The 26474-nt window shown below is 40.0% G+C and overlaps 1 protein-coding gene across 3 annotated transcripts in view; it reads right to left on the bottom strand.

Moving 5' to 3' along the window:
• The window catches only part of LOC106941413 (rho GTPase-activating protein 23-like), a 34119-nt gene extending 7845 nt beyond the window's left edge, over positions 1–26274 (bottom strand). The window contains exons 1-6 of one of the 3 annotated variants that reach the window (XM_015024436.1): positions 23983–26274; positions 11409–11517; positions 9285–9324; positions 9056–9199; positions 6282–6590; positions 6150–6202 (exon numbers count right to left, since the gene is read on the bottom strand). In XM_015024436.1, coding sequence (XP_014879922.1) covers positions 6150–6202; positions 6282–6590; positions 9056–9199; positions 9285–9324; positions 11409–11517; positions 23983–25435 — 2108 coding nt within the window. In that variant the 5' untranslated portion in view covers positions 25436–26274. The remainder of the gene's footprint in view (positions 1–6149; positions 6203–6281; positions 6591–9055; positions 9200–9284; positions 9325–11408; positions 11518–23982) is intronic. The other 2 variants (XM_015024439.1, XM_015024438.1) reach the window with 2 other exon arrangements.
• Positions 26275–26474: the final 200 nt, after the last annotated feature.

Below are 26474 nucleotides of genomic sequence, written 5' to 3'. Positions count from 1 at the left end.
ACAAAAGCACACAGCGTCATTCTATGTGATGGCATCTGAAATGTCTCTTCTGGAAACTTAGCTAAAGGAACCACCTGCAACACATCTGGTGGGATTTCCACTGTTGAAACTAGAAATTTATATGAAAGAGGAAATGCCTTCTTTTCCGTTCAATTTTTCCCTTTAGGGGTCACCACAGCAAGTTTGTCTCCATCTAACCTTATCTGAATGAAATAAAACTAATCCTGATGGAAATGCTCTGACCTACTCTGTGAGCTACCAACTATGAGGTTTCTGCTGGGGTCCTGGTTACACCACGACATGTCCATTAGACTGTTACAGGGCACACCAATCATCCAACAACCATGAGAAATGACTGAGTGAGTGACTTCGAACAGGAAATCAACAAGTCTTTTCTATGTTCTGTTAGATAGCAGGGCTTATTTTTGCTACATTAGTAAGAAGAAACCTGCATGCAAAGATAAACAAAAGATGCCAGACTGAGGACATCTGTTTCACCATCAACAAGCTGGACAAGCAGAGTCTGCTGAGAGTTGTGCATATGCATCCAGAAAGTTTTGGACAGCTTGCACATCACACGTCACAGCCTCCTCAGTAAGCTCTTTTGAGAAAAGTGGAGTTTTTACAATTATACTGAGTCTTTTGTGACTACTGATGATGCAGGATTTGCATCTTTGCATCCCAGAAGAGAATGTTCTCTTTTCAGGGGATGAGGACTCACACCTACAAGAGGGTGTTTTTGCAGTGAATTTTTTATTTTTTGCCCAATTAAACATTACTACGTACATATGTAGGTGCAAAATTTATTTGGCCATGATTTTGGAAAGGTAAAAAAATTCAGTTTCCTTCGTATTACCAACTACAAACACGATATCGATCATGTCTATCTAGTATTCATCAACACTCACTACTAGGTGGCGCTGTAAAATTGCAAAATTTGCTATGCAAAAGCCGCTGATCGGACTCTCACCAAACTTTGCACATACCCAGGGTTTATACAGGAATCCTAGAGTTGAATTTACTACATTTTACTTCCAATTTTACAACCTCTACAATATTTTTACTACCATCGCAAAATCGAGCCTTTTTATCGGTGCTGATTTCCTTAATTTTTTGAGATTGGTGATCAACCGATATTCACATGTGAAGCGGATCTTATCCCGATCTTTTCTAACTCAGCAAAGGTATAAAAATCAGCCACTGTCCTCTTCTGCTCTACAGTGAGAGAGGTTTGACTCTCACTGTAGAGTCAAAGTGTAACTACACACGTCTCTATGTGTGCAGTTTAATGATAGTCACCCCACTATTACCAACTCAACAACTTTTTTTGCTACATTTAGTGACATTTAAAAATAAATAGTATTGGCTAAAATCAAAATCAGTAATCTGTGAGAAAACTGCAATTGGTGCACTGACCCACACAAGATAAAAATTTTATCCCACTTACTTGAAGATGTAATTGTGACTATCTTGATCAAAACCTCACATGTTAGAAACAGCAATCACAAATGGCAATCCAATAGTTGGTTTGCAATTGGGAACATTTTTTTTAAAAGGAAAGACTCCAGAATGGGTTATAGTTAAAAATTATTTTTAAAGATTTAAAGATAGCATAGTTATATATACAGATGGGTCTAAAGATCAAAATAGTGGCAGAACAGGGGCAGCTGTAAATATCCCACACCATAAAGTCATGACTAAAAGGAGAACATTATATTATCTAGCAGTTTATACAGTCAAATTATCTGGCATTATATAACTTTTGGAATGGTTGCTTGATGATAATGTTAAGGAAACAAATCCTTGACATTAAGGATTTGCATCAGATAGTCAAGCTGCATTATTAAGTATAAAATCTGGAAAATCTTGTAGATTAGATTTATTAATAAGTATATATCACTATTAGTTCAGCTACATAATGAAATGTCTTCTTTGATTTGTCTGGATTCCTGCACATGTAGGTATAGAGGAAAATAAAGAACTAAATATACATTGGCTTACTAGGCCTTGAAACTGGATATTAACTTAAGTATTCCTTTAAGCAAAAGTGAGGGGAAATCTATTATTCAAAATAAAATCCTTCAGGTTTGGCAGAAACAATGGGATAAACATGTTATTGGCAAACATTTATATAAATTAAAATGTTTTAATAGTTGTATGAATAGAAGGCGGAAAAAAGGAGTAACCATATCTCGACTTAGAATTGATCATATGGGACTTAATAGTTCTCTTTTTCAAATAGGGAAACATGAAACTGGGACTTGTAATTATTGTAATCAGATAGAAACAGTGGAACATGTCTTATTAGAATGCAATAAGTATTCAGAGGAACGCCAGCATCTAAAGTCAATACTGAATAGAGAAGAAAAATGATTTTCTACAATAAATCTTTTAGGAAATGGGTCAACCTGTTAGAAATCATTTAATTAGATTTTGTTTTTAAACTAGGTTATTTAACCGTATTTTAAAAGTATATATGTATGTGTCTGTCTGGATGTGTGTGTATATGTGTACATACATATACATACATGTATTTATGAGTGTGTATGGGTGTGAATTTACACACTCATGCACACCATTGAGGTGTGTATTATTAAATTCCCTCTGAATATCATTAATGACCACACTCCAGTCCGATAGGTCGGGTAAACACACCTTAAGTCGGTTGCCATCCCGCCAATAAAAAACAAAAGAAAAAGAAGAAAGCCTCAAAAATCTGGGACTTTCCAGAGGAGCGAGATAGCACAGAAATTGAGTGCATGAGGACTGTGAGGAAGTTAAACAGACTTTTTAGTAGTTTCAGGTGGTTTAAAGCTGCTCAAGGTAGCTTCAAGTGTGTGTGCGGCAACCCGTAATTAAACAACATTAAAGTGTTTTTTATTATTTGTAGTTTAAAATGAATAGTGATCAAGTTCTATTGTATTTAGCTAATTCTTTACAAGATATTGAATGTTTACATAATAAATGTGGGGAGAACTTAATGGTAGATTTATGGAGATACGAGTATTCTTTAAGGGTTAGGGTTAATTGTCTACTTTATCTAAGCTACTAAGTTGTCTAATTTAGTTTGCTCATTATTGGGCTGACCTGTTTCTAAGTTGGTGGAAGAATATGAATGAGTATATAGTACAGATTTTGCTAATGATTATAAGTTTATTTGTGTACCTGACAGAAACCATGTGCAAAAGAATTGGAAATTGTGCAAAATGTATTGAACTACAAAAGACAAGCTGGATGCCTGCAGATTTTAACTCAGAATAACCACATCTTTTGTTAATTTACAGCTTTATATATCCTATTGGTCCTCATACTTTTAGTCTTCCTATTTGGCCACATATACTATCTCTTAGGTTGTGGTATGATTTGGATAAACACAGTGCTGCCTGCATGTATCATCATATAATGACTTAAAAGTTTTTTTTGATAAATTTGTTTAGTGATTTGTTGATTTTTCTTGTAGAGAAACATCTTCACACCATAGTGCAGTAATTCTTTTTGACCACACGAAAGCGCCAAATCCAATTATCTGGTCCATATGAAGCATTTAGGACATCTAAATAAATGTAGTGGATAAATGCAGTGCTACCTGCATGTATCCTATTACAGTGACTTATTATGGTTCTTTTTCAGTACATTGATTTACAGTGTTTTCTTGATTTGTTTATTGTTTTTTTTTTCTTATATAGTAACATATTCCCACCATAGCTTAGTAACTATCTGGCCAAATAATGAATCTAAATCCACATTTGTCTTGGCCAATAACATATCTGAATTTGTCTAACTTCATCTATGGGGAAATTAAAGATTAACTGAACCACATAAGCCGTTGTATCTATATAAAGTAATGTTTATGTTTTGTATACCAAGTATTTTACTGTGCTTTGTCTTGTCTCAGTTTCACATTTCTGGCATTAATTCCTGTTCAAAATACATCGGCCAGTCCTTTGAAAGGAGTGATACAAGACACAATCGCACATCAATGCAGGATGTTGGCTCACATTAGGCGGAACAGTGCATTTATTTTCAGGATTCATGAATTTGAAACTTTTCATGACAAAAAAACTCCTGAAAAACTGCAGACTCAGTCAACGCGTACAGAGCGCCAGCAATGCTGAGGCTGATGGGAAGTGCATGGTGAGGTGTAAGCGGGGAGGCTTTGCGCAGGGGGGGCAATGCATGGGGAAGGACCTGATGGGTCGGGCGAGGAACCCATTAAAACTGCTTGCATTTCTAGTTCTTTTTGTATTTAATCATAAATCATAGTCAGGCAGAAAGATTGTTGTCAAGCCATGAAAGAGGAACAGCAGGCTTCCTGAAAAAAAAGAGGAAGTAAGTTTCCAGTCGGCATATTTATAAAAATAGTTCAGAATATTCCTCATTTCAATGCATGGACGTCTTACAGAATGCAGTCTAAACACACTGAGTAATTGAATAAGACCCAAAGCAAAATATGTATTGTTGAGAATAAATAATTCTGTGTTTTTCCCTCTATCTCTTTTAGCTAGTTGCAAAGGTAAAGCTAAAGTAAATGACATCTTCGGAAATGTTCTCAAAGCTAGGTTTAAACGCAGTGTTTCTCAACCTTTTTTGTGCCAGCGCCCCCCTAGCCCTTATCCAGGTCCCTCACAGCCCCCCACCAAAGAATTTGTAGGCTACTTTGCACTGACTGTTATTTTATCATTAATATTACTATCACTATTGTAGATGTTTTGATTTTTATGCTTGTTTCTGTATTTATCATTAAAAATAATTTCCCAGAGAACAAAAAAGCCATGGGAATACACATTATTTTCACAGGTGTTTACAAAAAATGCAATGAACATTCAAGTTAAATTCAGTAGGCCTAACAGCAGCCAATCAGAGTGGAAAAAATATTCTTATTTTGTGCCATTTTCTATTTGTTAAATATTCCACAAAATGAGCAGATAAAAGATGAACAACATGCCAGTTTAAACTTTGATCTATTTGCAAAACGACTGAGCTCTGGAGCATTAAAACATGGATAGAACTGTAACTACATTAATCATAGCTCTTCTCTTCAGTGTTTCTGTTGGTTTCTGGTGGTGCAGCTCTGTGCTGCCTTCAGGAGAATGGGACATCAGAGTATCATCCATAAAACTTCACCCACATGGCATTTATTGTGCAAACCAGAGCTTTCAGTGGAAAAACAAAAGTTCCTTTTAATGCCTCACAAATATGAGACAGAAACATGGATTATATCTTTATATAGACCTGTCTATTGATTTATAGATTAATAGTTTTACTGAACAGAAATTACAAAGAACAAATCTGGTTCTTCATCAAATCCTAATGAGTCAAATGTAAAGTGTCATGGAGTCACTGAACAGCCTCATGACATTAACACTGACATGAAAAATAATATTGAAGAAATAAATATATCAAATCTAATTAAAAACATAAATAAGTGATAAATTCTTTACTGTTATGGTCTGTAAGATATATTTATTCTCAGTATTAGATGTTGTCTAAACAAACCCATGGCACTTCAACAATATTATTTTACCTTTTATCTGGAAATAGTGTCTGTTTATTCTTGCCATACAGTCTCTGTATTAATTATTGATCGAAAGGTCTTGCCATACCAGTTTATTCCTCTATATTTACTTTAGTTTTTTCTTAGTTTATTCTTGCATTTTGTTCTTCATTCATTCCCATTTAATTTCATCTGATTAGTATTATCCTCTCTTGGTTTATTGCTATGTCCACTTTAGTTTCTTTCCTGTTGCTAGATTTATTTTATTGTTTATTGACCATCAGTAATCTTCACTCATCACCTGCTGCGCCGCCTAATCACCTCCTCTTCCGTAAAAGGTTTTTCACAAACGGTCACGCTCCTCCTCTCTGGCAAGTTTGATGGTCATAGTTTTTGCCTGCATTTCACTTCTCCAAAGTGTCCATGTGAAGGGATCAGGCTGTTATCAGCCTGAGTTGCTGAATACATTTTGTGCCCCAAATGATGGTGACCTTGCATTTCCAGCAGATAGAAAGATGACTCCAATAGAGGTTAAGGCTTCAGGTAAAAAGTGAAGATCAAATTAGAATTTGTGACAAGCTTCCAGCCTGGAGGGACTTGATTATGTAATATAGATGAGGAAGACTTTTGGCTAAATATAATGGAGCACGCTGACCTGTGTTTCCTGTAGTCATTCAGCTTCTTGTTGATTAGAACTTGTCCAATCTCCTAGAAAAGAAGGACAACCTAAATGATTTCAGGGTATGTTTGTGAAACCTGTGGTGCACCGACTAGATTTCCTTCTAACCTCATTATCTGATTTGCTGTTCTCTCTGATGACCCTGATCCACGCCAGCATGTCGTCCCGGTCTTCAGCCTGCAGCAGGTACTCACAGAAGTCCTGCGTGGTCAGTCTCAGGGTGTGCTTTCGTTTGGTTCCACTGTACGCGATGTCAATCAGGCAGCCTCGAATATTGACTGGTGGATGTTCATCCTGGCTGCCACCTGCCCCGGCGCCATGCAGCACGGCTTCACGCTTGTCTTTGTAAAGGAAAAGGGAGTGATGGCGAAGCACACTGAAGACACGTTTCCAAGGCCGCATGCTGCCTCCTAGCTTCTACAGTAAGAACAACAGAGAAATGATCAAAGTAGGTGTTGTAGAACATGGGTTGAGCAGAGTTAAACTCCATCCATCCATCCATCCATCCATCCATCCATCCATCCATCCATCCATCCATCCATCCATCCATCCATTTTCTAACACGCTTATCCCTACTGTGATTGTAAGGGGTGCTGGTGCCCATCTCCAGCGGTCAATGGGTGAGAGGTGGGGTCACCCTTGACACAGGGGCGCGGTATATGGGGGAAAAGTGATGACAATTCTAGGGGCCCGACCAACAGGGGGCCCTCGACAATTTATTTATTGTCCATAGAAATAAAATAAAAAAATTGGGACCCTGTCAATTACAAAATTAATCATATTGTAGTTTCAAAGATTGTTTTTAGCAGTAAAAATTTTATGTTCCCACTCCCAGATCAAAAAACACACATCCATATTTGCCCTGAACCCGCTCCCCCCTTGGACGAAATGGTTCATTCCTGCTTGGAGCGCTTCACTGTGATGCTGTTATCAGCAGACAGTGGAAGACATGAACAATTGTGGCAGTTACTATGGTGCTAAGAAAAGTTATAAAATCAGGTTTTCCAAAAAAAAATAGAGAGGGAAAGAGGGAAAGAGAGAAAAAGGGAAGAGTGTCAATTTATAGCTCAGTTTTTCTCCAAGAGAGGTGAGTAGACTGTATGAGATTATCAACTATTCAGCATAGTTAGCTTAGCTACAGACTACTGTTTGCCTCCATTTCACTAGCATTTAATGAATTAAGGAAAAAAATTACCAACATATTCATATATTTAACTTGTCCCTGTACCTTTTACCACTTAACATACGAGTCATTCAGCAGCAGCTCTAACCCACGTCCCTCCTGACCTGCCCTCTCCTAAGTGAAATTAAAGCTGCAGTATGTAACTTTTATATAGTTATATTTTTCCCACATATTTTTTAAAACTGTCATTATGTTGTGTCGCTTTGGTATGAGAGGTAATCTGTCAAAAATCTGTTTCCTCTGCTTTCTCCCAGTTCTCTCTAAAAACAACCAGTCAGTGGCAGGAGAAATTTAGTGCTGTCAATCACAATCTCATGTGGCTCATCCTTCCTCCCCCTTGCACTATGCTATAACATGGCCTGAATATCTGCTTGTTTGTCATACTAATAAATACATTTTTATGAATTCATTTTATTCCTGTTTATTTTGTAAGACATGAGTTTATAATCTGATAAGAGAAAATAAGTTTGGTAAGTGTCTAGAAAGTATTGTAAATAAATCATCCAGTTATAAAGCACCAACTGGCTAGATACAGGTTGATAAAAATGTAATATTTTTAATTCTTTTAATGTTTTTTGCTTATAAATTCAGAGTTGGAGCGGTGGCCTCTCCTGAAGAGCTGCCTGTCTGAAACAATAAAAAATGTTCACACTTCACGTAAGAAGCCAATTGAAGGGAAGAATATATTTCACACAAACAAAACACAAATTATGAATTTACAATTTAAAAAATCCATGAGTAAGGGGATATTATAACTGGAATTGGAAGAAAACACTGTGACAATGTTTAGAAGAACATATCTTCAGAAGTATCAAACTCTCCAGAAAAGAATAAAAGGAACACATAGCAGACAAACACATTAACCTCTTCATAACACTCATTGAGACACTACAAACAGATAACAAGCAGCGGAATACGACAGGGTGACTTGACCACATCAGGCTGCAGTTTGCAGGGAAGACACACTCCACCCGCCCACTTGGAGCTGCTTGGCCCTGTTAGAGCTATGCTTCTCCGAAAACTCCAGAGCATATTTCAAAGAAGCCTAATTTTGGATGAACTAGGTGGATAGATGAAGCTATGAGGACTACTTTCTCGCCTAAAAACATCTTTAAACAATGTTTTGTGTCAACAAAAAGTTGAGAAAAACTTTTTTTATCTCTATTTACCACTGCTGGTGGCAAAGTGAAACAGAGGCCATGCTGCTGGTCCAGAGATGACAGAGATATGGCTGCAGGCTGGTGTGTTAATTCATGCCCCTGTGCTCTGGCCTTTCAAAATAAAAAAAAGCTAAACTAAAAACTCAGGCTAACCATTTTTCTAGGTGGCCACATGTCCAGTATTATTTGTTTCTCACATGAGCATTACTTAAACTAACTTGCGGATGGCAGAAAATACTACAGTATGCGACAGAAGATCTTGAAATGATCAAGATCGTTTCACTGATGGACCCTGTGTGAGCCAGGCAGAGAGAACTTCCGGGTCAGACCACTTATCAAAAAGGAAATCATAAAAATTGAAATTGAGCGCTCGTTTTTTTCCATTTTCTTATAGTGCACTAAATAAGAAATCGGATAATGAGCTGAACCGAACCTTTATCCAATTTCTGATGTTGATTTAATAAACAAAAAAAAAAGTATTTTTGTTTTTTCATTTTTTATTTTCATTGAAAAAACAAATTGCCTGAAAATAGACGGACCTTTACCTTTCCCTTCTCTGTGAGGATCTGTTTGTACTGTAGCCACCCTTCCTTCCGGACGTCACTAAAGGTGATGGTACCCAGCTCTGATGTGGAGTGGCGCTTCGAGTGGGGGTCCTCCTGGGCTCGCAAACTGTCCAAAGACTTGACATTACAGGTAGAGAAGGTTAAGAGTTTTTCATGTTGTCATCTGGCCTGGTTATTATTACAAGTGGTTACAATAACTCACCCCATCAGTGAAAAAGCTCTTGACTCTTTTTGGCAATTTACTGTTCAACAGATAAAAGACAAAAACACTTTGAATTAAGGATAAATCAGTATAAAATAAAATAAAAATAAAGTTCACCTAAATATTAATCCATAATATTTAGGGATATTACGGATCCCTAAATATTACCTCCCTAAATAATAATAATAATAATAATAATAATAATAATAATAATAATAATAATTTAATTTAATTTGTACCGCACTTTTCATTAGAAAAAATATCAAAGTGCTACACAGTGCAACTAAAATCGTAGATAAAATCAACATCATAAATATCATGGTTCTTACCTTCACCTTCACTGTGAAGGTAAGAACTTAACTGGTACCACAGAGATCAGGTCAGTGTCAGTAAAATGGTTTATCATCACCCTTTGGTATTGAAATGTTTTTCATGGTTACAAGTAATAAAGCATAAAGTTATAATAATCTTTACAGCATAGGTAAACTTCCTCTGGTTTTAGTTCTCCAAGTGTTAATTCCAAGTGTTGATTATACATGTTCTAATTTTGAAGTCAGTAAGTTCATGGCTTGATGTTCACATAGTTTAGGAGCCACTTATGAATTTAAAATTCCAATTTGCTTCATTACATTGTGCTGAGATATTTGTAAGTATTAACTTGCATGTGAGAGATCAGTGTTGATGGTCAGTAACCAGTTAAATTTTCTGTTTAGTAGTTCTTTTTGGAGCTTTCACTTTCCCAACTTTCATTAATTTAAACTATTGTGTAATATCTAAATTATATACATTTTTCATGTAATATAATGTAAATATTGTGACATATAAACTACATTGCCAAAAATATTAGTTCACCTGCCTTGACTCTTATATGAGCTTAAGTGACATTCCATTTCTAATCCATAGGGTTCAATATTACGATGGGCCACCTTTGCCGCTAGAGCAGCTGCAACTCTTCTGAGAAGGCTGTCTACAAGGTTTACAAGAGTTTATGGGGATTTTTGACCATTCTTCCAGAAGTGCATTTGTGAGGTCACATACTGATGTTGGAAAAGAAGGCCAGACTCAGTCTCCACTCTAGTTCCTCTGAAAGGTTTTCTATCGAGTTCAGGTTAGGACTCAACTCGACAGGCAGTCAAATTCATCCACACAAGACTCTACAATATATATCTTTATGGACCTTGCTTTGTGCACCTGTCCAGTCATGTTGGAAGAGGAAGGGGCCAGTTCTAAACTGTTAAATGTTTTGGTATGCTGAAGCATTCAGAGTTCCTGTCATTGGAACAAAGGGGAAAGCCCAGCTCCTGAAGAATAACGCCACACCATAATCCTCCCCCACCAAACTTTTCACTTGGCAAAATGCAGTCAAACAATTACCACTCTCCTGGCAACCAGACTCGTCCATCAGATTGCCAGATTCATCACTCCAGGGAATGCGCCTCCACTGCTCTGTAGTAAAGTGGTGGCGTGCTTTACATCATTGCATCCAATGCTTTACATTGCATTTGGTGATGTATGGCTTGGATGCAGTTGCTCCAATATGGAAACTCATTCCATGAAGCCCTGCGCACTGTTCTTGAGCTAATCTGAAGTCCACATGACATTTGGCAGTCTGTAGTGATTGACTGCAGACAGTTGGTGACCTCTTTGCACTATGTGCTTCGCTGTCCCCGCTCTGTCAGTTTATGTGGCCTACCACTTTCTGGCTGAGTTGATGTCCTTCCCAAACACCTTATAATTTTCTTATAATACAGCTGACAGTTGGCTGGAAATTTCACCACTGGATTTGTTGGGTGGCATCCTATCAGTTCCACACTGGAATTCACTGAGCTCCTGAGAGCGAGCCATTCTTTCACAAATGTTTGTAAAAACAGTCTGTATGTTGAGATGTTTCAGTTTATACACCTGTGGCCATGGAAGTGAGTGGAACACCTGATTCTGATCATTTGTATGGGTGAGCAAATACTTTTGGCCCTATAATGTATGTTTCTTGGTCAGTAGCATATTGTAGCATACAATACCCTTTCCTGAAGATACAAAAAAATGTAGGTAGGGGTTACCAGTCTTAGTTTCAGGAAGATGGGCTTTTTACTCGTAGTGTCTCAGTTTTTTAAGTTTGCAACTCACGAGAAGACTCGGCTCTCATCCCTGTAAGTGTTGAGTCCTTCATCGCAGGACTTGGATCGCTCAGTGGTGATGGCCAGCAGGTAAGAGGAGCGGCGGCTTTTAAAGCTTCCTACAAAGACAAAACATATAGTTCAGTTTATTTATGGAACTCCAGTTACAAGGACAAACAATATAGGACCTGTTTACATCAACTGTCATCTCTGAATGTTTTCCAAGGAAAAAAAAAAATCAAAATTATTTCAGTTAAATTCATTTTTAATTAAAATTTTAATTTGTGGTAGATTACTTTAGGAATGAATATAATTTTCACTTCAGTTCAGTTTCATTTTCCCTAATAGCTTTGTTCAGCAGATAATTATTGTAGCATAAAGAAACTGACCATGAATATCATTATTGTATGTCAGTTTGTTGACATTTCACAGATTTATACTATGAAAGTGTTCAGTAGTTGCCATCTAGTGGCGGGAGTTAGGTACTACATTTTAGAGTCTGCCGTTTTTGATGATGTCATTAAAAGCAGACAAGGCAGGAGAATTCAAAGCATGGTTTTCTCGCAGCAACACTGCAACTGGGATTCAGTCGGTCTTTGAAAGTACTGTTGGTAATGTATTCAATTTTGCAGTGGATATTTTGTTGATTAAGAATAATTTAGCCATTTGTAAGAAAGCAGTATTTATTTTTTAAGAACCTTTATAGCCTTGAGCTAAATATTTTCTCTGGAGCAAATTTATTGTACTTTCAAGTACTGTATTGTTTGCTACTGTGTATTATTTCTGAACTTTTGTATGTTTATCAGTTTTACCCTACTCCAACTGGCTTGAGTAAAGAGTTAATGTAAGCCCTCTTGTCTGTGTGATCATTTTGGAGAGTATATCTGAATGTCGACTCCAACAAGGCAATGGAGGTTGAGGACATGACAATTATTCACACACAAACATTTCACTATTCTGACCAGACTGCTGAAAAAGGCTCCTACTGAGAGATTAGACAACTATTGTTCTATTTCAAGGACTCCTGGGATTATCAATGCTTATAATGGTGAAGTTGTGATGAACTTTACTTAGTTTTAACTTTACTTAGGTCAGTTAAAACTCAGAATATATTGGAACCTTTCCCCCTGCCAAGAATATTTAAGTAAACTCCAGAACTTAGGCATCTGTTTACGGGGTTTACAAAGGGTTTCAAAAGTTGAATATTTTGCTCCTTTCTGCTTTCCAAATGGATATGGAAAAACATGCATATTACCTCTGCATGTGCTTAGTGCTGTATCAGTGTAGAGTTGATAAAGGAGAGAACAGGAGGGAAACCCAGCCAGCATGCCTAGGTGGGACCCATGTGGGGACAAGGAGGGCAGACTATATGGGTCCCATATGGGTTTGTCCGCGGGTTCCACGATGGCCCCACATGGGTTTGCCCATGTAGGGCCACAGCCCACATGGGTGCTACATGGGCCCTAATTGGACAAAACCCATGTGGGCCACCACCATATAGGGCCCATGCAGGGCCCATGTGGGCTCTGGCCCTACATGGGCAAACCCATGTGGGGCCATCGTGGAACCCGCGGACAAACCCATATGGGACCCATATAGTCTGCCCTCCTTGTCCCCACATGGGGCCCACCTAGGCATGCTGGCTGGGAAATAATCACAGACACTTTATTAATCCCTTTAGGACTTTCCCTCAGGAAAATTGCAGTTCCTGTCTCCCACACAGCACCCATTCATCAAATAAATATTTTTTTGTTTTTTTTAAATACACTAATATACCAATACTATAGATGCTCTGTTTCTGTTACACTCCTGTTAGCCCTCCTTCCAAACTCCAGTGAGGAGTTGAAGAGTTTAATTGCACGAGGGACAAAGGAAGTCTGGTCATCCTGCACTTTGGAAGAAGCAGTCCCCTACTGAACCTGATTTCTTTGCTGCTGATGACAGTGTGCAGAGGGTGGCTGGCATTGACCATAAAAGTCGGCCTTCTATCACCTGAAGAACATCTCCAGGATCAGAGGACTTATGTCTCAACGAGATCTATAGATGTGTGTATCTTTAGTCACATTGATCACTGCAACAGCATCTTCACAGGTCTGCCCAACAAGTCAAACAGCTGCAGCTGATCCAGAACGCTGCTGCTTGTGTTCTTGCTAAAACCAGAAAGACAGAGCACATAAACACCAGTTTTAAAGTCCCTACACTGCTCTGCTCTGCATCCCCAGAACCAGAACCAAATGAGGAGAAGCAGCATTCAGCTTCTATGCACCACAAATCTGGAACAAACTTCCAGAAAACTGTAAAACAGCTGAAACATTGAGTGCCTTTAAATCTCGACTAAAAACCCACCTGTTTAGAGTTTTATTTGAAACTTAATTATGAATTTAGTGATGCCACTTCACTTAATGCAATGTTTTGATTGTTGATTCTATGTTGCATGACTTTGTGTTTTTGTTTATGATGTGTACTGGGACTATTTTTACTTAAGTCACTGTATAGCACTTTAAAAACACTTTTTGCACTTTATTAATAGGCACTTAATTTAGCACTGCACTTTAAGCAGAGATTTGCACATAATTTGCACATGAAGTTTTAATTGTATTGAGTATTTTTAGTGATTAGCATGTAGCCTTTTGTTCTCTGCACAGCTGCTCCTCATTGAGAAGTGAGCTGGTTGCCTGTGAAGGGAGGATAATTGTTACTCAGAGCAATGAGCTACTGGTGGGTAAAACTGAGCAAATGTTTGTGCATAATCTGTTAGGTGTGGAGTGCTAATCTGAAGTGACTCACCTGTCTTTTCTGTGTCCTCTCCAGGGTGTTTGGACAAATACTACCCTGGGGGTCCAGACACCATTTATAGGTTCTGGGAGAGGCTATTGGAAATTGGGGGGGATAATTGTTTATGGGTTTTTGTGGTGTTTCATTATAAAACATAAAATATTTATAAAAAAGTAAATGGAAATGTTTGTATTTAGTAAAAGGTATTTTATTTAAATAGGTGGAGATTGGTGAATTGAGATCCCCGTGTGAATTGGAAGCGGTTTGGTCTGTCACAGCTGGGACTATTTAAGCCTGCAGTTTCACCTGTGAAATGATTGGTTGTTGATGCTGAGAGCTGCAAAAGGCCACCTTGTTACATGATGTAAAGCACTTTGAAATGCCTTGCTGCTGAAATGTGCTATACAAATAAAATTCAATTTTTGATTGATAATAGCCTTGAGTTTCTGCAATGTTCTCCTCTCTGCCACTGTTGCCAGAGGCAGAGTGTCAGCCAGCCACTGAACTCCGTGGTTGGCTCGGTGGGTGTGCCGCCCACTGAGCCAACAGATCTAATTTGTTTCTCCAGCTTGGAATGGTCTGCCTTAGAGATACCGCCACGCCAGTACACCTCAGCGTATAACAAGACGCTGGTGACAACACACTTGTAAAACAATCCCAGCAGCTTTCCACAGATGTTAAAAGATCTCAGCCTCTGCAGGTAATACATCCTGGTCTGGCCTTTCTTATAGAGCTGTTTTGTGTTGCTTGTTGTCCAGCCACAGACTAAGATATTTATAGGTCTGTACAACCTCCGCCTCCTCCCCTCCTATCCGAACTGGTCTTGGACCAGCTGGTCCTGAAGCCAATAACCACTTCATCTTGGAAGTGTTTAACTGCAGGCTGTTTCTATGGCACCAGACAACAAAGTCCCTCACTTTGTCTTTGATGCACCCCATGATGGCATCAAAGACGAATGTACGCTGTGTCATTGGCGTACATCTGGACACGATTCAGAGTTGTAACACAAGTCTGAAATATACAGGTTGAAGAGGATGGGTGACAGCACCGCCCCCTGTGGGGCTCCAGTGTTGCTGACCACAGTTTCAGATGTAATGTTATTCATCTTCACTACTGTCGTCTGTCTGTAGCTGGAAATCCAGGTGACCAGGCAGGAATCCACTCTTATTCTGGTAAGTTTTTCCTGAAGTGCAGAGGGCTGGATTGTAATAAAGGCACTCAAAAAATCCAGGCATGGAATTGTGACGGTGCCACTTCCCTTGTTCAGGTGCGAGTGGGCTCGATGGAGGTAGATAATGGCATCCTCCATTCCAACCTCTCCCCGGTAGGCAAACTGCTGAGGGTCTTCAGCATGCTTTACATGCATTCTGAGGTGGATGAGGAAGAGCCTCTCCAGAGTTTTCAGATGTGATGTGTGCCATCAGTTTGATGTCATTCAGCTCACTGGGCCTGTTCTTCTTTAGAAGACATCATACAACATTCCTGTCCCTGAGTGTGGGCATGCTTCCAAGTTGCGGGCTCAATCTGAAGACTTGTTGTAATGGCTCCCCAAGGTCGACAGCACAGATCTTGAGAATCTGAGGGGATACTCTGTCCTGCAGCTTTTCGAGGTCGAAGCTTCCTCAATTCTGTCCTCATTTGATCAGCTGTAAGGCATGGAGGAGGCTGTGAGGAGAGAGAGAAGAGGGGATACTAAGCTGCCTTGGGGGAAGAGGTTGGGTCAGGGGGCTGTTTTGGGATAGAATTGAGGGGAGAGGGTCATGGTGGTGGAATGACTGCACCTGCTGGCAAGGAGGAGGATGCACTGGAGGATAGCACTGGGGCAGAGTATGTAGTGATGGTGGTGGGTGTAGCATAATAGCTAAACCTATTGAAAAAGTTATTCAAATTCAAATACAAATTCAAAAATACTTAATTAATCCCAAAGGGAAATTAAATGTCGTAACTCATTAATTTAGATTCTTCAAAGAGTTATTGAAGATGGTTATGGCTGTTGGCAGGAAAGATCTTCTGCGCCAGTCTGTACTGCACTGAATCTGAAGAAACCCCTGACTGAAGATGCACTGCCTTCCCAAGATAGTCTTGTGAAGAGGATGGTCAGAATTGTCCATAATTTTCTTGATCCTATGAAGAATCCTTCTCTGCATGATCATCTCCAGAGATTCCACAGTCGTCCCCAGAAAAGAACCAGTCTTCTTTTATCAGACTGTTGAGCCCTTTTAGTTCCTGGCTCTGATGCTGCTGCCCCAGCAGATGACGGCATAAGAGATGATGCTCTCAACAACAGAAAACAGGAGTCCATCTTCTGATGGAGTGAGTGGAGACACCCTGACTTTGGACCAGGGGGATGTACTGGGGCTGTCTGTACACCAGGTTGTGTTCTGACTTGCCCAGTGGGGGCCGGGCAACAGCCTTTAACATTGGTGTACAGTAAATCAATTTATCCTGTTTTTTGTGGTGGGACAGATGACAACCTGGTGAAAAGCAGCCAGAATGGAATTCAAGGTGACATGATTAAAATCTCCAGACATTATGAGGGTTTCAGGATGTTGCAACCGAAGTTGCGCAGTGACGCAATGTAACCTTTCACAGACAGCAGTTGGCTCCACCCTCAGAGGGATGTCAACACAGATGGAGATCACATGACTATACTCCTGGGGAAGTTTGTAGAGATAGATGCAGGCTGACAGCCAACACCTCCAGATTAGGGCAACAACTCTGCCTTGACTGTGACATGGCCAAGGACACACCAACTGCTACCTCTACTTTTTCCACATTTCTTAGAATCCCTATTGGTTCTGATGACTGAAAATCCGTACAGAGCAACGGTAGCGTAGATGGATTGGTGGCTGACACACAGAACTCTAGTTTCTGTATTCTGGACTTTTTAAAGTCTTTGTCTCGACAACCTTATTACTCCATCTTTTCCTGGCTGTGCTAGATATTAGAATTTTTTTCTCAAGGCCAGTCAAGAACACAGCTGCAACTAATTTTTTACAGCGACTTATGGTCTCTATGCCACCTACAAGCATTTCCATTTGGTAGAGTTGTCTGCGAAGTATAGCCTATGAAGAAGCTTGTATTGTAGACTGTGCAGTAGACCAGTGGTCCCCAACCCCTGGTCCACAGACCAGTACCGGTCTGTGGACCAATTGGTACCGGTCCGTGCAAGAAATAATTAAAAATTTCAGTTTTTAATTATTTAAAAATAAAATATCCAGAGGATATTTTATTTTGAAAATACTTTAACCGGATTCTCTTGGTTACTTGCGCGCCAACACTGAGCCCACAAGCAGCAAAATGAGTAAGAAACAGATCAGGTGTCTTTGGAAAGTTTCTTTGCAAAGGGGAAAAGGCACTGAGAAGAGACAGGAGAATGGATTTATCCTGGACCGGTAGGTGAGTCAAACATTACAAGCGGCTCTGCGTAACATGCGGCGACCGGCTGCTAATGAGGCAATGAAGCTTCAAACTGCTTCACCTCGTAGAGACCCAGCAGGCTGTGGAAATAAGCAACACTTTGGGTGTTATTGTTTCTCGTCACTCCCAGGTGGGACCGTCTCGTTGCAGAGAAACAAGCTCAGGGCTCCCACTAGTCATTATCGTGAGTTAAAATTTTCACGAAAGTAAAATGTTCGTTTTTGTGGCCCATCTGTATCTTATTTTGAAGGGATATATATAAACGTTACCATAGCGACCAGAGTCAGAGGGCGTTTGGGCAGTGTTTGAGAGGAGATGAGTAGAGCTTGTGAGTCTTAAGTCTGGTTTAGACGGCAAGATTTAAGGATTGTCGGCCGATTCTCCAAACCTCTGTGACCACAGAGCTGATAAAAGTCCAACAGGTTCGATCGGTTCGTGTGTCCAAGGCAGGAGGAACACAAACCGATTCAAGTCACGAACGTCCCGATTCCAGAGGATAATCCAGTAAAACCTCCAACATAACATACGGGAATTTAGAATAACCAAACACGGATGACGATGTAGTTCAATAGTGGCAGTTTGTGGAGTCATTTTAAGAGATGAAAGAAACAAAAAGAAAAGGCGGTGGATAAAAGACGATGGGAGCAGCCGCTCTATTTGCTGCACTATGATTTGGAGGCAACTATGTTTTTTTATAGTTAACATTTTTAACTGAATAAACATAAACATATAATAACGACCTTTACATATAATAATAAACATTTCCACATATCATCTCTGATATCCACCGGACTCTCAGTTGCTCGATATGTCAGCCGTTTAGGATTCCCCTCTGTTCTTACGTAACCACGCTTTCTGATTGGCTACCTGTCACATTCAGCAGGTTGTATTCTTGTTCCCAGTCAGGGAAAACCCCACAGGCTGCGATAAAAGGGCCAAGACAACCTAAATTGGGCATATTCAGACTTTAGCGGGAACATCAACATGCAGAAGCCTTATCTGACGGTTCACCCCCCCAACCCCCGGGCCGCAGCAAAATTTCCAACTAAGTCTTGACCGGTCCGTGGTAATAAAAAGGTTGGGGACCACTGTAGTAGACCACCTAGTACTTTACATAGTAGACTACCCAGTACTTTATGGAGAGAAAATAGTCTCAGAATATCTGAGTGTGTAATACTGGATTTGTAATCTGTGCACGCATCTTTGTGTGTAACTTTGGATAGTTATATCTGAAACATTTGTAAACCATAAAAAACAGCCTGCTTTTCCAGCCAACAAACCATTCCACAACTTAGTGATCATTTTGTTTTAAACATGTAAACACTTCTGTACAGCTCAAAAACACACAATATGTCTATAATTTTTGAGTATTATAAAGTGCTGAGGTATTCCGTTTACCAACGAAGTAACGTCTTTGCCACTTTGGCAGAAGCACAGTAACAAACATTGAGAGGATGCCTCCGAATAAAAAATCAGATGACCCAGTTTTCCACTAGCATTTAAACACACTACTTGCGCACAAATCTGAGGCTGTTGGAAGCATGAACTTTTTCTCAAAAAAAAGTGGGTAAATGCAGTTTTGTCTGTGTGTATCAGGCGAGTCGTCAGTATGTATTTAACATTTGTAGGTAGTGTTGTAGTACTCGAGACCGGTCTTGGTCTCGAGACCACTTGATGGTCTCGTCTTGGACTCGACCGCATTTGGTCTCGGTCTCGGGCGTTGAGGACTCGGGATTTTATTTCAAGACCAGTCAAGACCACAACTGCGGAAATATCACTAAATTGCCAGCATACTGTACAGTTTATTTATTAATATCTTTGTTTTCACTGGATGCAAAACATACCGATTCAAATCTAAGCAATAACATGACTTACTGATTACGTGTTTCTGTTGTCACCCATCGCCTCCCCCTGTATCTGGCTCACAGCACTCAAAGATATGCACAGATGTCTGTCTAATCATCAGTAACAGAATCCCGCTACATAAATCATAAGAAATCTTCGCTTTCACAGACGGTGGGTACTATGTCTAACTTTTATAGTCACTTAGAAAAGAAGCTCAAAGAAAGGTAGGCTCTGTTGACATGATGTTAGCAAAACTAGCTGTGCAGGGAAAAATTGTATGAAAAAAGCTGTCACTCACTATGCTCAATTATTGTGCGGAGGTGTTGACTGACGTGTCACATATATGGGACAACGCTGTGACCAAAGTCTGCAATATAGTGATGTGACATTCATGAAAGATTCAATTCTGAGAAGAGCCGTTCAGGACTGGAGCCTCATTGAGAGCCGTTCTTTGTTCTTGTAATGCTCTGTGTACACAGCAGTAGCTATATTACTTTATTTAATTATATACATTGATATTTATCTAATTAGCAAATAAATAAAGCACAAGAACGGAAGAGCAAGCTCATTGCTCTTGGTTTTCGTCACCTGTCATGGTGGTAGATATTACAGTACTGTGCGCTGCCTGGCTTCATGCAGTGGTAGGAAGGGTGAGAACAGTCACGGTGTGCGCCTTCAGCTTGGTTATTTCTTGCTTGTTGCTCCTTGGTCAGTGTTCATAGTTTAGCATTGTTTACCGTTAGGTCATTGCCTTACTTGCTATGTTTAATGGTGCAGACAGTGGTGGGTTAGCTAACCCAATATGGGCAAAAGCCCAGGGTGTTATCTTTTTGGGGATGGCATGAGACCTCTGCGGATTGTGGCACAGAGAAGGAAGCAAAGCAGAACAAAGAGTTTAAATTGATAATATTGGTTAAATTTATTTCAGCTCTAAATATTTAATATCTAGGTGTTTTAATGGGAATATGGATCTTTCAGATCAATTTGAGAATCAATTTTTGATCAGATTTTATTGTGTCATGTTGCGTGAGTTTATATGTTCCTCTCAGTGTTTTTGGATAAGGGGAATTTACCCTTCAGATTCTTTTTGATGGATTTGAGATTGAACAAGAAAAATGTTTAATAAACTTGATGCATTTGCTTGCATAACTATTAAATAGTTAAGTCAAGAGTACATGATCTACCTTTTATAAGAGCAGATAAGTCTTTTATAAAACTTATCTGCTTTCAGATACTAGACATGCACGAGACACATTATCCTTATTCATTCTCTGGATTGCCATCAGATTTATATTGTGACACTAAGAAAGAACAATTAAAGCACTAATTTATATAAGTGTATTAATAATGTTATCAGAAGTCTGATCGGTGAGGTGGTTTTTGATGCGGGGATGAATTGGATCATCTTCACTGGAAAGCTGAATGTTTTTATTCTGCTAACCCAAAGTTAGAAACAGGATGACATTTCTTTAGAGGGTCAGTGGAACTCACTGAAGTCCTGAAAGCAAAGTCGGACAGAGGGGAAGACGGAGGCTGGGGCCACAGAGGTGAAGGTGACCCCGGCTCCGCTGGACACAACAGAGTGAGCCGACACACAACAAGCTTGGAGGCCAACACTGGGACTGACAGGATAATCTGGAAGGCCATCGTTACAGGTGAACAACACAGGGTGACAGGAGAACAATCACACACAGAACATACAGACTCAGAAAACACACATGTGGGTTTTGGTTAATTTCTATGAAGGGAAGCTTCTATGGAAGCAGAAATCATCCCTAAAAGTTAAGCATGGTTCCAGAACAGGAAGACTTTCAAAGTGAATAAATAATAAGCCTGTGTTTGGTCATTGGGTGTGGTTATTTCTGCGTTTTCTTCTTTAGATTATCTGCTCCTTAATTTGCTCCAGTTTCTGATCAGTTTCACATGAAATGCATTTCTTTGGGTCCCAGTACATGCGGCTATCTGCCACGAGCAACTGGGGTTTGAGAAGATAGAGCAGAGACATGAAAAAAGCACAGAGGTTGTTGGCAGCAGTTTCTTATTTGTGTTAGGAGGTGCATTAACCTGCTAACATGTTAAGATCATGAACTATTTAAACTGTTAGAAACTGAGCATATTTTTTCTTTGCAGGCTACACACAAAATCAGTTGGTGGCATCATCAGCAGAGAAACTGATGATCCTGCAGTTTGTTAAGATGGCTGCATTGCCAGCAGAGAAGGTGATCCCATGATGCATGTAAAATGTTTACTTAGATTTAGACGGTGTTGAGAAAATAAATTTAAAATACGCTAGTTTTAAAACTTAACATGTCTTGATTCAAATGGCCTAATTGTGGTTTTGAAATTAGTAATGTATTGTGACTTTTTGACCTTTATGTTACCTGTAGTTCCAGCAGATGGTTTGCTAGGATCGTTTGAACTGCCTTTTGTCTGTGTGGGAAAACAATACAGGAGAAGTTCTAGCTTTTCACACTCATCTGTGAAAAGCCGTAAAACAGCAGGAGTTCCTGGCTTCAGATAAAGGGTCAGAGATAGCTCCTGGTTGGAGGAGCAGAGATACGCCTTATTTGAATAAATTAAAGAAGATAAAACTTTCTACATAGAGTAACAAATCAGATTTGCACTTGCAATTCTCCAAAGACGTCCTTGCACGTCTTTGCTTTTCTTTCTTCTTTTCCATTTATGTCGGGTAAATGAATGAATGTCTCCATTGTTCTGCAGTTTCTGTGTAAGTTTATGCGTTGTCTTATATTGGATTAAACTCTGTAATTCTGTGACATCAACATGCATTGCTGTTGTTTTCCTTGTGGCTCACCGAGAGGACCTGGGATCCAGAGGAAGAGAGAGAGCCAGACTTTTTTCAAAGTTAACTTATTTAGATATTCTTCCTTAACAACGGTCACCTTCTGTTTCTCAGTTTTCTGGTGTGAGCAGCCTGATAGTTCACTCAGTCATTCCTCTTTCTTTAAAGCTACAGCTTCAGTTAAGACAGCAAAGTAAACAATCAAAAAAAAAAAAACAATAGTTTCTGCTCTTGCAGAAACTCTTACTGCCTCCACAGACGTTCTGTTTCTAGCAATGTTCACCGTCTGGGCCTCTACCTCTGCAGATGCTGATTTATAGTGCTCATGCGCAACACATGGTAAGATTCAAGGATATTATGCAATTGGCATAGCATAGATAAAGGGGAATGGAATAATTATACAGTGCTGTGAAAAAATATTTTCTCCTCTGCATATATTTTGTATTTTTGATTTGTGTTAAAGTTAAATCTTTCCGATAAGTAAAGAAATTTTAGTATTTAACAAAATAACCTGAGTAAATACAGAGTGTAGTCTGTACATTTTAAGGAAAAACTAAATATTCAAAACACTCTGGGCAGTTGGAAAAGGGAAGTGTTTTATAGTTAAATTGTGAACAAGTTTGATCACCACATTGTTTGAAAAGCTGAAAGTAATTTCACACACTGCTACAGACATGTATAAGAACAATAACAAAATATTTTAAGTACAAGCTGTTTGACAAAAAGAAGGATCCCAAAAAGTAACATCATCCGCAAATCTAAAGAAATGTAAGAACCAATGAGAAAAGCTGACAAATACAAGTCTGAAATTGTTTTGCAAAGCCTATGTTAAGGCTTTGCAGCTCAAGTGAAAACAGTAACAACAATTGTCCATAGAAATAGAATCGAATAGAGAACAGATTATACTTTGTTGATCCCCAAGGGGAAATTGCTTATTTGCTGACAAGCTACTCCATCTAAGGTGTTAAATATTAATAGAAAGACAACATGGAACAGCAGTGAACCTTTCCAATCAAGATTACTCCAAGAACAAACTGACTAGAAATCAAGTCAACATGGTATCATGGTATCCATAGTATCTATGGTAGTGCTCCTTTACCTTATGTAGAGGTTGGTTTTCACACACACTTGAATCCCCCCCAAAATAGTTTAGGGGGGCCCAAACTATTTCTGGGCCCCCACCAGAAATAGTTTGGAAACCACTGGACCATGCCAAGGCCCTCCTCCTAGTTCTGATTGGTTGTTTCTGACCAAGCTGAGTATTTTTGCAGGCAGCAGTAGGACCACAGAGAGGAGGCAGAATATCTGTCTCATACTGTATATATGAGATATAATACTTTTAGTCACCGTAAAAAAACAGATTTTTATAAAAGTTACCTATTGCAGCTTCAATAAATTATTGGACTAATAGAAACCATCTTACTTTACTCAGGTTATTTTTGTCTGATATTAACATTTGTTTGCTGATCTGAAACATTTAAGGCCCCCCAAAAAGCAGAAACAGAATGTGGAGGTTAAATATTTACACCACTGTAATTAGGGAGAAAAATAATAGAGTTCTTCAGCAACAAACAGCATGGCTTCTGAGAAAGACTGATTATGCCACAAGACAATACATAAACCTGACCAGAGATACTATGTACTGTACAGACCAAAAATATGATCTGGGACATTTTGAAGATTCTTCTGCATGTATTATGGAAAGCTGTGTGTTGCTTGCGACAGAGAAAAACTTACTAACCTATGAAAGGAATGGAGGAGAGGGAATTAAAGGCATGGGCAAGGCTACCGTTAACTCTGCGGCTGGACCCAGTTTCTTGAGGGACAGGAACTGTTCTGGCTGCAGGGATCCAAGCAGATGCTTCCGGTGATATGGTGGGAGAGGAGTTAGCCTGAAAGGGTGTCTGACAGTTAAACAGGGGCCTTTGCCTCAGGACCACCTCTTCAACTGGGGACACAGAGGAGATGACCTCTCTGTCATCCCTTAGCTGCTTCGTCTTCTCCTCTAAAGTCAGAGGTGCAGGAGTAGACTGGAGATGGGAAAAGGCACCACTGTCTCTTCTGGTGCCAGACCCCCAGTTGAGGTGAGGGCCACTGTAAGCAGGCTCTCTGAAAGAGTGGGCCTGCTGGAGGAGATGGCCCTCTCTGTGGTAAAACGAGGGGCTGTAGCTTCTGTAGGCCACCACTTCCTCTTCTTCCAGCTGTCTTGTTTGAGGCTCCGCCACCTGCTGAGCTGACTGCATGTGGCCGAGTGACACAGTGGGGGTCACTGTAGTTTTATGTTCATGTCCTCCTGGAGCTTTCTGCTTCTTCTGTTCTCTTTTACATGTCATTTGGGAATTTGGTGAAGTCTGTTCATAATGTTGTGAGACCAGAGCCGAGGCCTCTGCCAGTGTTTCCACAGAGCGGCCATAATTGTGCTCATAGTCGGCATAGGCTGCCATCAGACTTTCTGAGCATGACTTTCTAGCAGTACCCGATCCAGTGCCACAGCCCCCTAGCCAGTAGGACTCATGCACAGCAGCTGCTGCTCGCTGATGATGGAGGAAAGTTTCTCTTCTGTGGTGTTCTGCAAAGGTCGTAGGGCTGGGTATAAATCTGGGCCTGGGTGCCGAACCCAGCTGCGGCTCGGCTAAATAGTCCTGAGATACACTTAAATGGCGGGGGGACATGTGTTCTGCTGCCTCTGCTTGACTGTAGTACCAGTCTGACAGAGCGTGGTGGTAGAGTGCATCACTGTCAACATGGGAAGAGGCCTGCAGACTGCTCCTTCGAAGTGGAGGCAGCGTTGCAGAGGTGATGGCAGCATTATGGTTAGCAAAATGGAAGTCACATGCATTCAGGCTTGCATAATTGCAGCCCTGGTGTTGCCATGGTGGAGCAAAATGTCTGCTGGAATCCTCTGGAGCTTGTGGTTGGCCAGAGGTGGAGGTAGAGGTAGCAGGGGTTTGGTTGTCCAGTGGTGAGACGGTACTTCTGCCATTGTGCGGCCAGTTGTCCAGAGGACCAGGAGGGCTGGAAGTGGGGTGCTGCAGAGTGGAGCTCACACCGGAGTCCAGGGAACAGAGATGCGGAGGTTCTGGGAGGTTCTGGGTCTCACCTGAGTATAGCTTAACACCTTTGGAGTTGACATTCTGGGAGTACACCTGAGGAGGTGCAAGGAAAAGAACACAATGAAAACCATAAACAAGCATATTTCCTTTTTACTTCCTTTTAATTAAATATTACTGTTGTTCAACCAAAACTGGCTAGGCTCTTAAGGCCCCAAAATACTTCATCTGAATGTCCAAATTGGCTCTCATTGATGCTGACGTGCAATGAAAATTGATCAAGCAAAATGTTCTCTATGAGCATTCTGTTCACAGAGAACCATTCGCCTGCCAGACTCGACACCAGGCACGGATCGATCTACACCAGAGCTCTGTGCAAAGTGTTGTCTGATTGGTCAGAAGTATGTTGCCATGTTTTATGCAGAAATGCGATGGGACATATTTCTCACATTTCATATTTCTCTTCAGTCTACTTCCACTATCTGGGTTTTAATTTTGAGGAACATTTATCCTCAATGTATGTGCAAAAACTGTTAAATGGCTACAAACTAGGGATGCTCTGATCAGGTTTTTTGCTGCTGATTCTGATACCGATCACCCATGAGGCCGATCTCTGCCAATCACCCGGACCTGCTGTTAATTTTTCGCTTTAGGTATAAATGCTACGAAGTGATCTGACAAAATTAAAACGTGATCTGGCAATAAATTCACCTAATTTACACAAACATGCAAAATACTTGCAGACACAACACAGCAGCTACTCAGTGAAAAGGATAACTGAAAAACCTGCAATCAGTAAAATAATATTTAACAGTAATGTTAAAAAGCAAAAGTTTTAATACATATCTAAAATTGTTTTAAGTTACATGCTGCAGCTTTATGCAGCTGTTCGTTGTGAGAGTTCTGTGTCTGCTGGAGGTTGAGCGGCGCTCCGTATGTGAAATATTACTACCAGTAGCGCGTAGCGGCGGTCCAAGTGAGAGAGCAGAACCTACGGTGGCCGACAGGTGCAAATGCGCAGCAACAGAGAAAACATGCAAACAAAAAAGAGACGCAAACAAAATAGGGAAGACCCTCCTGCTTTGCTCAACCAAAACAGCAGAAGATGCCTCAGCACTACGAGATATTGTTGATCAGATCGACGGACTATTGACGTGAGGGCTCGACAGACAACTTTTCGCAA

Source organism: Poecilia latipinna, unplaced genomic scaffold (assembly GCF_001443285.1).
Source record: "Poecilia latipinna isolate Pla-1442-1.1 unplaced genomic scaffold, P_latipinna-1.0 Scaffold3651, whole genome shotgun sequence".
NCBI lineage: Eukaryota > Metazoa > Chordata > Actinopteri > Cyprinodontiformes > Poeciliidae > Poecilia > Poecilia latipinna.
This window is presented reverse-complemented; position numbering and strand designations above follow the sequence as displayed.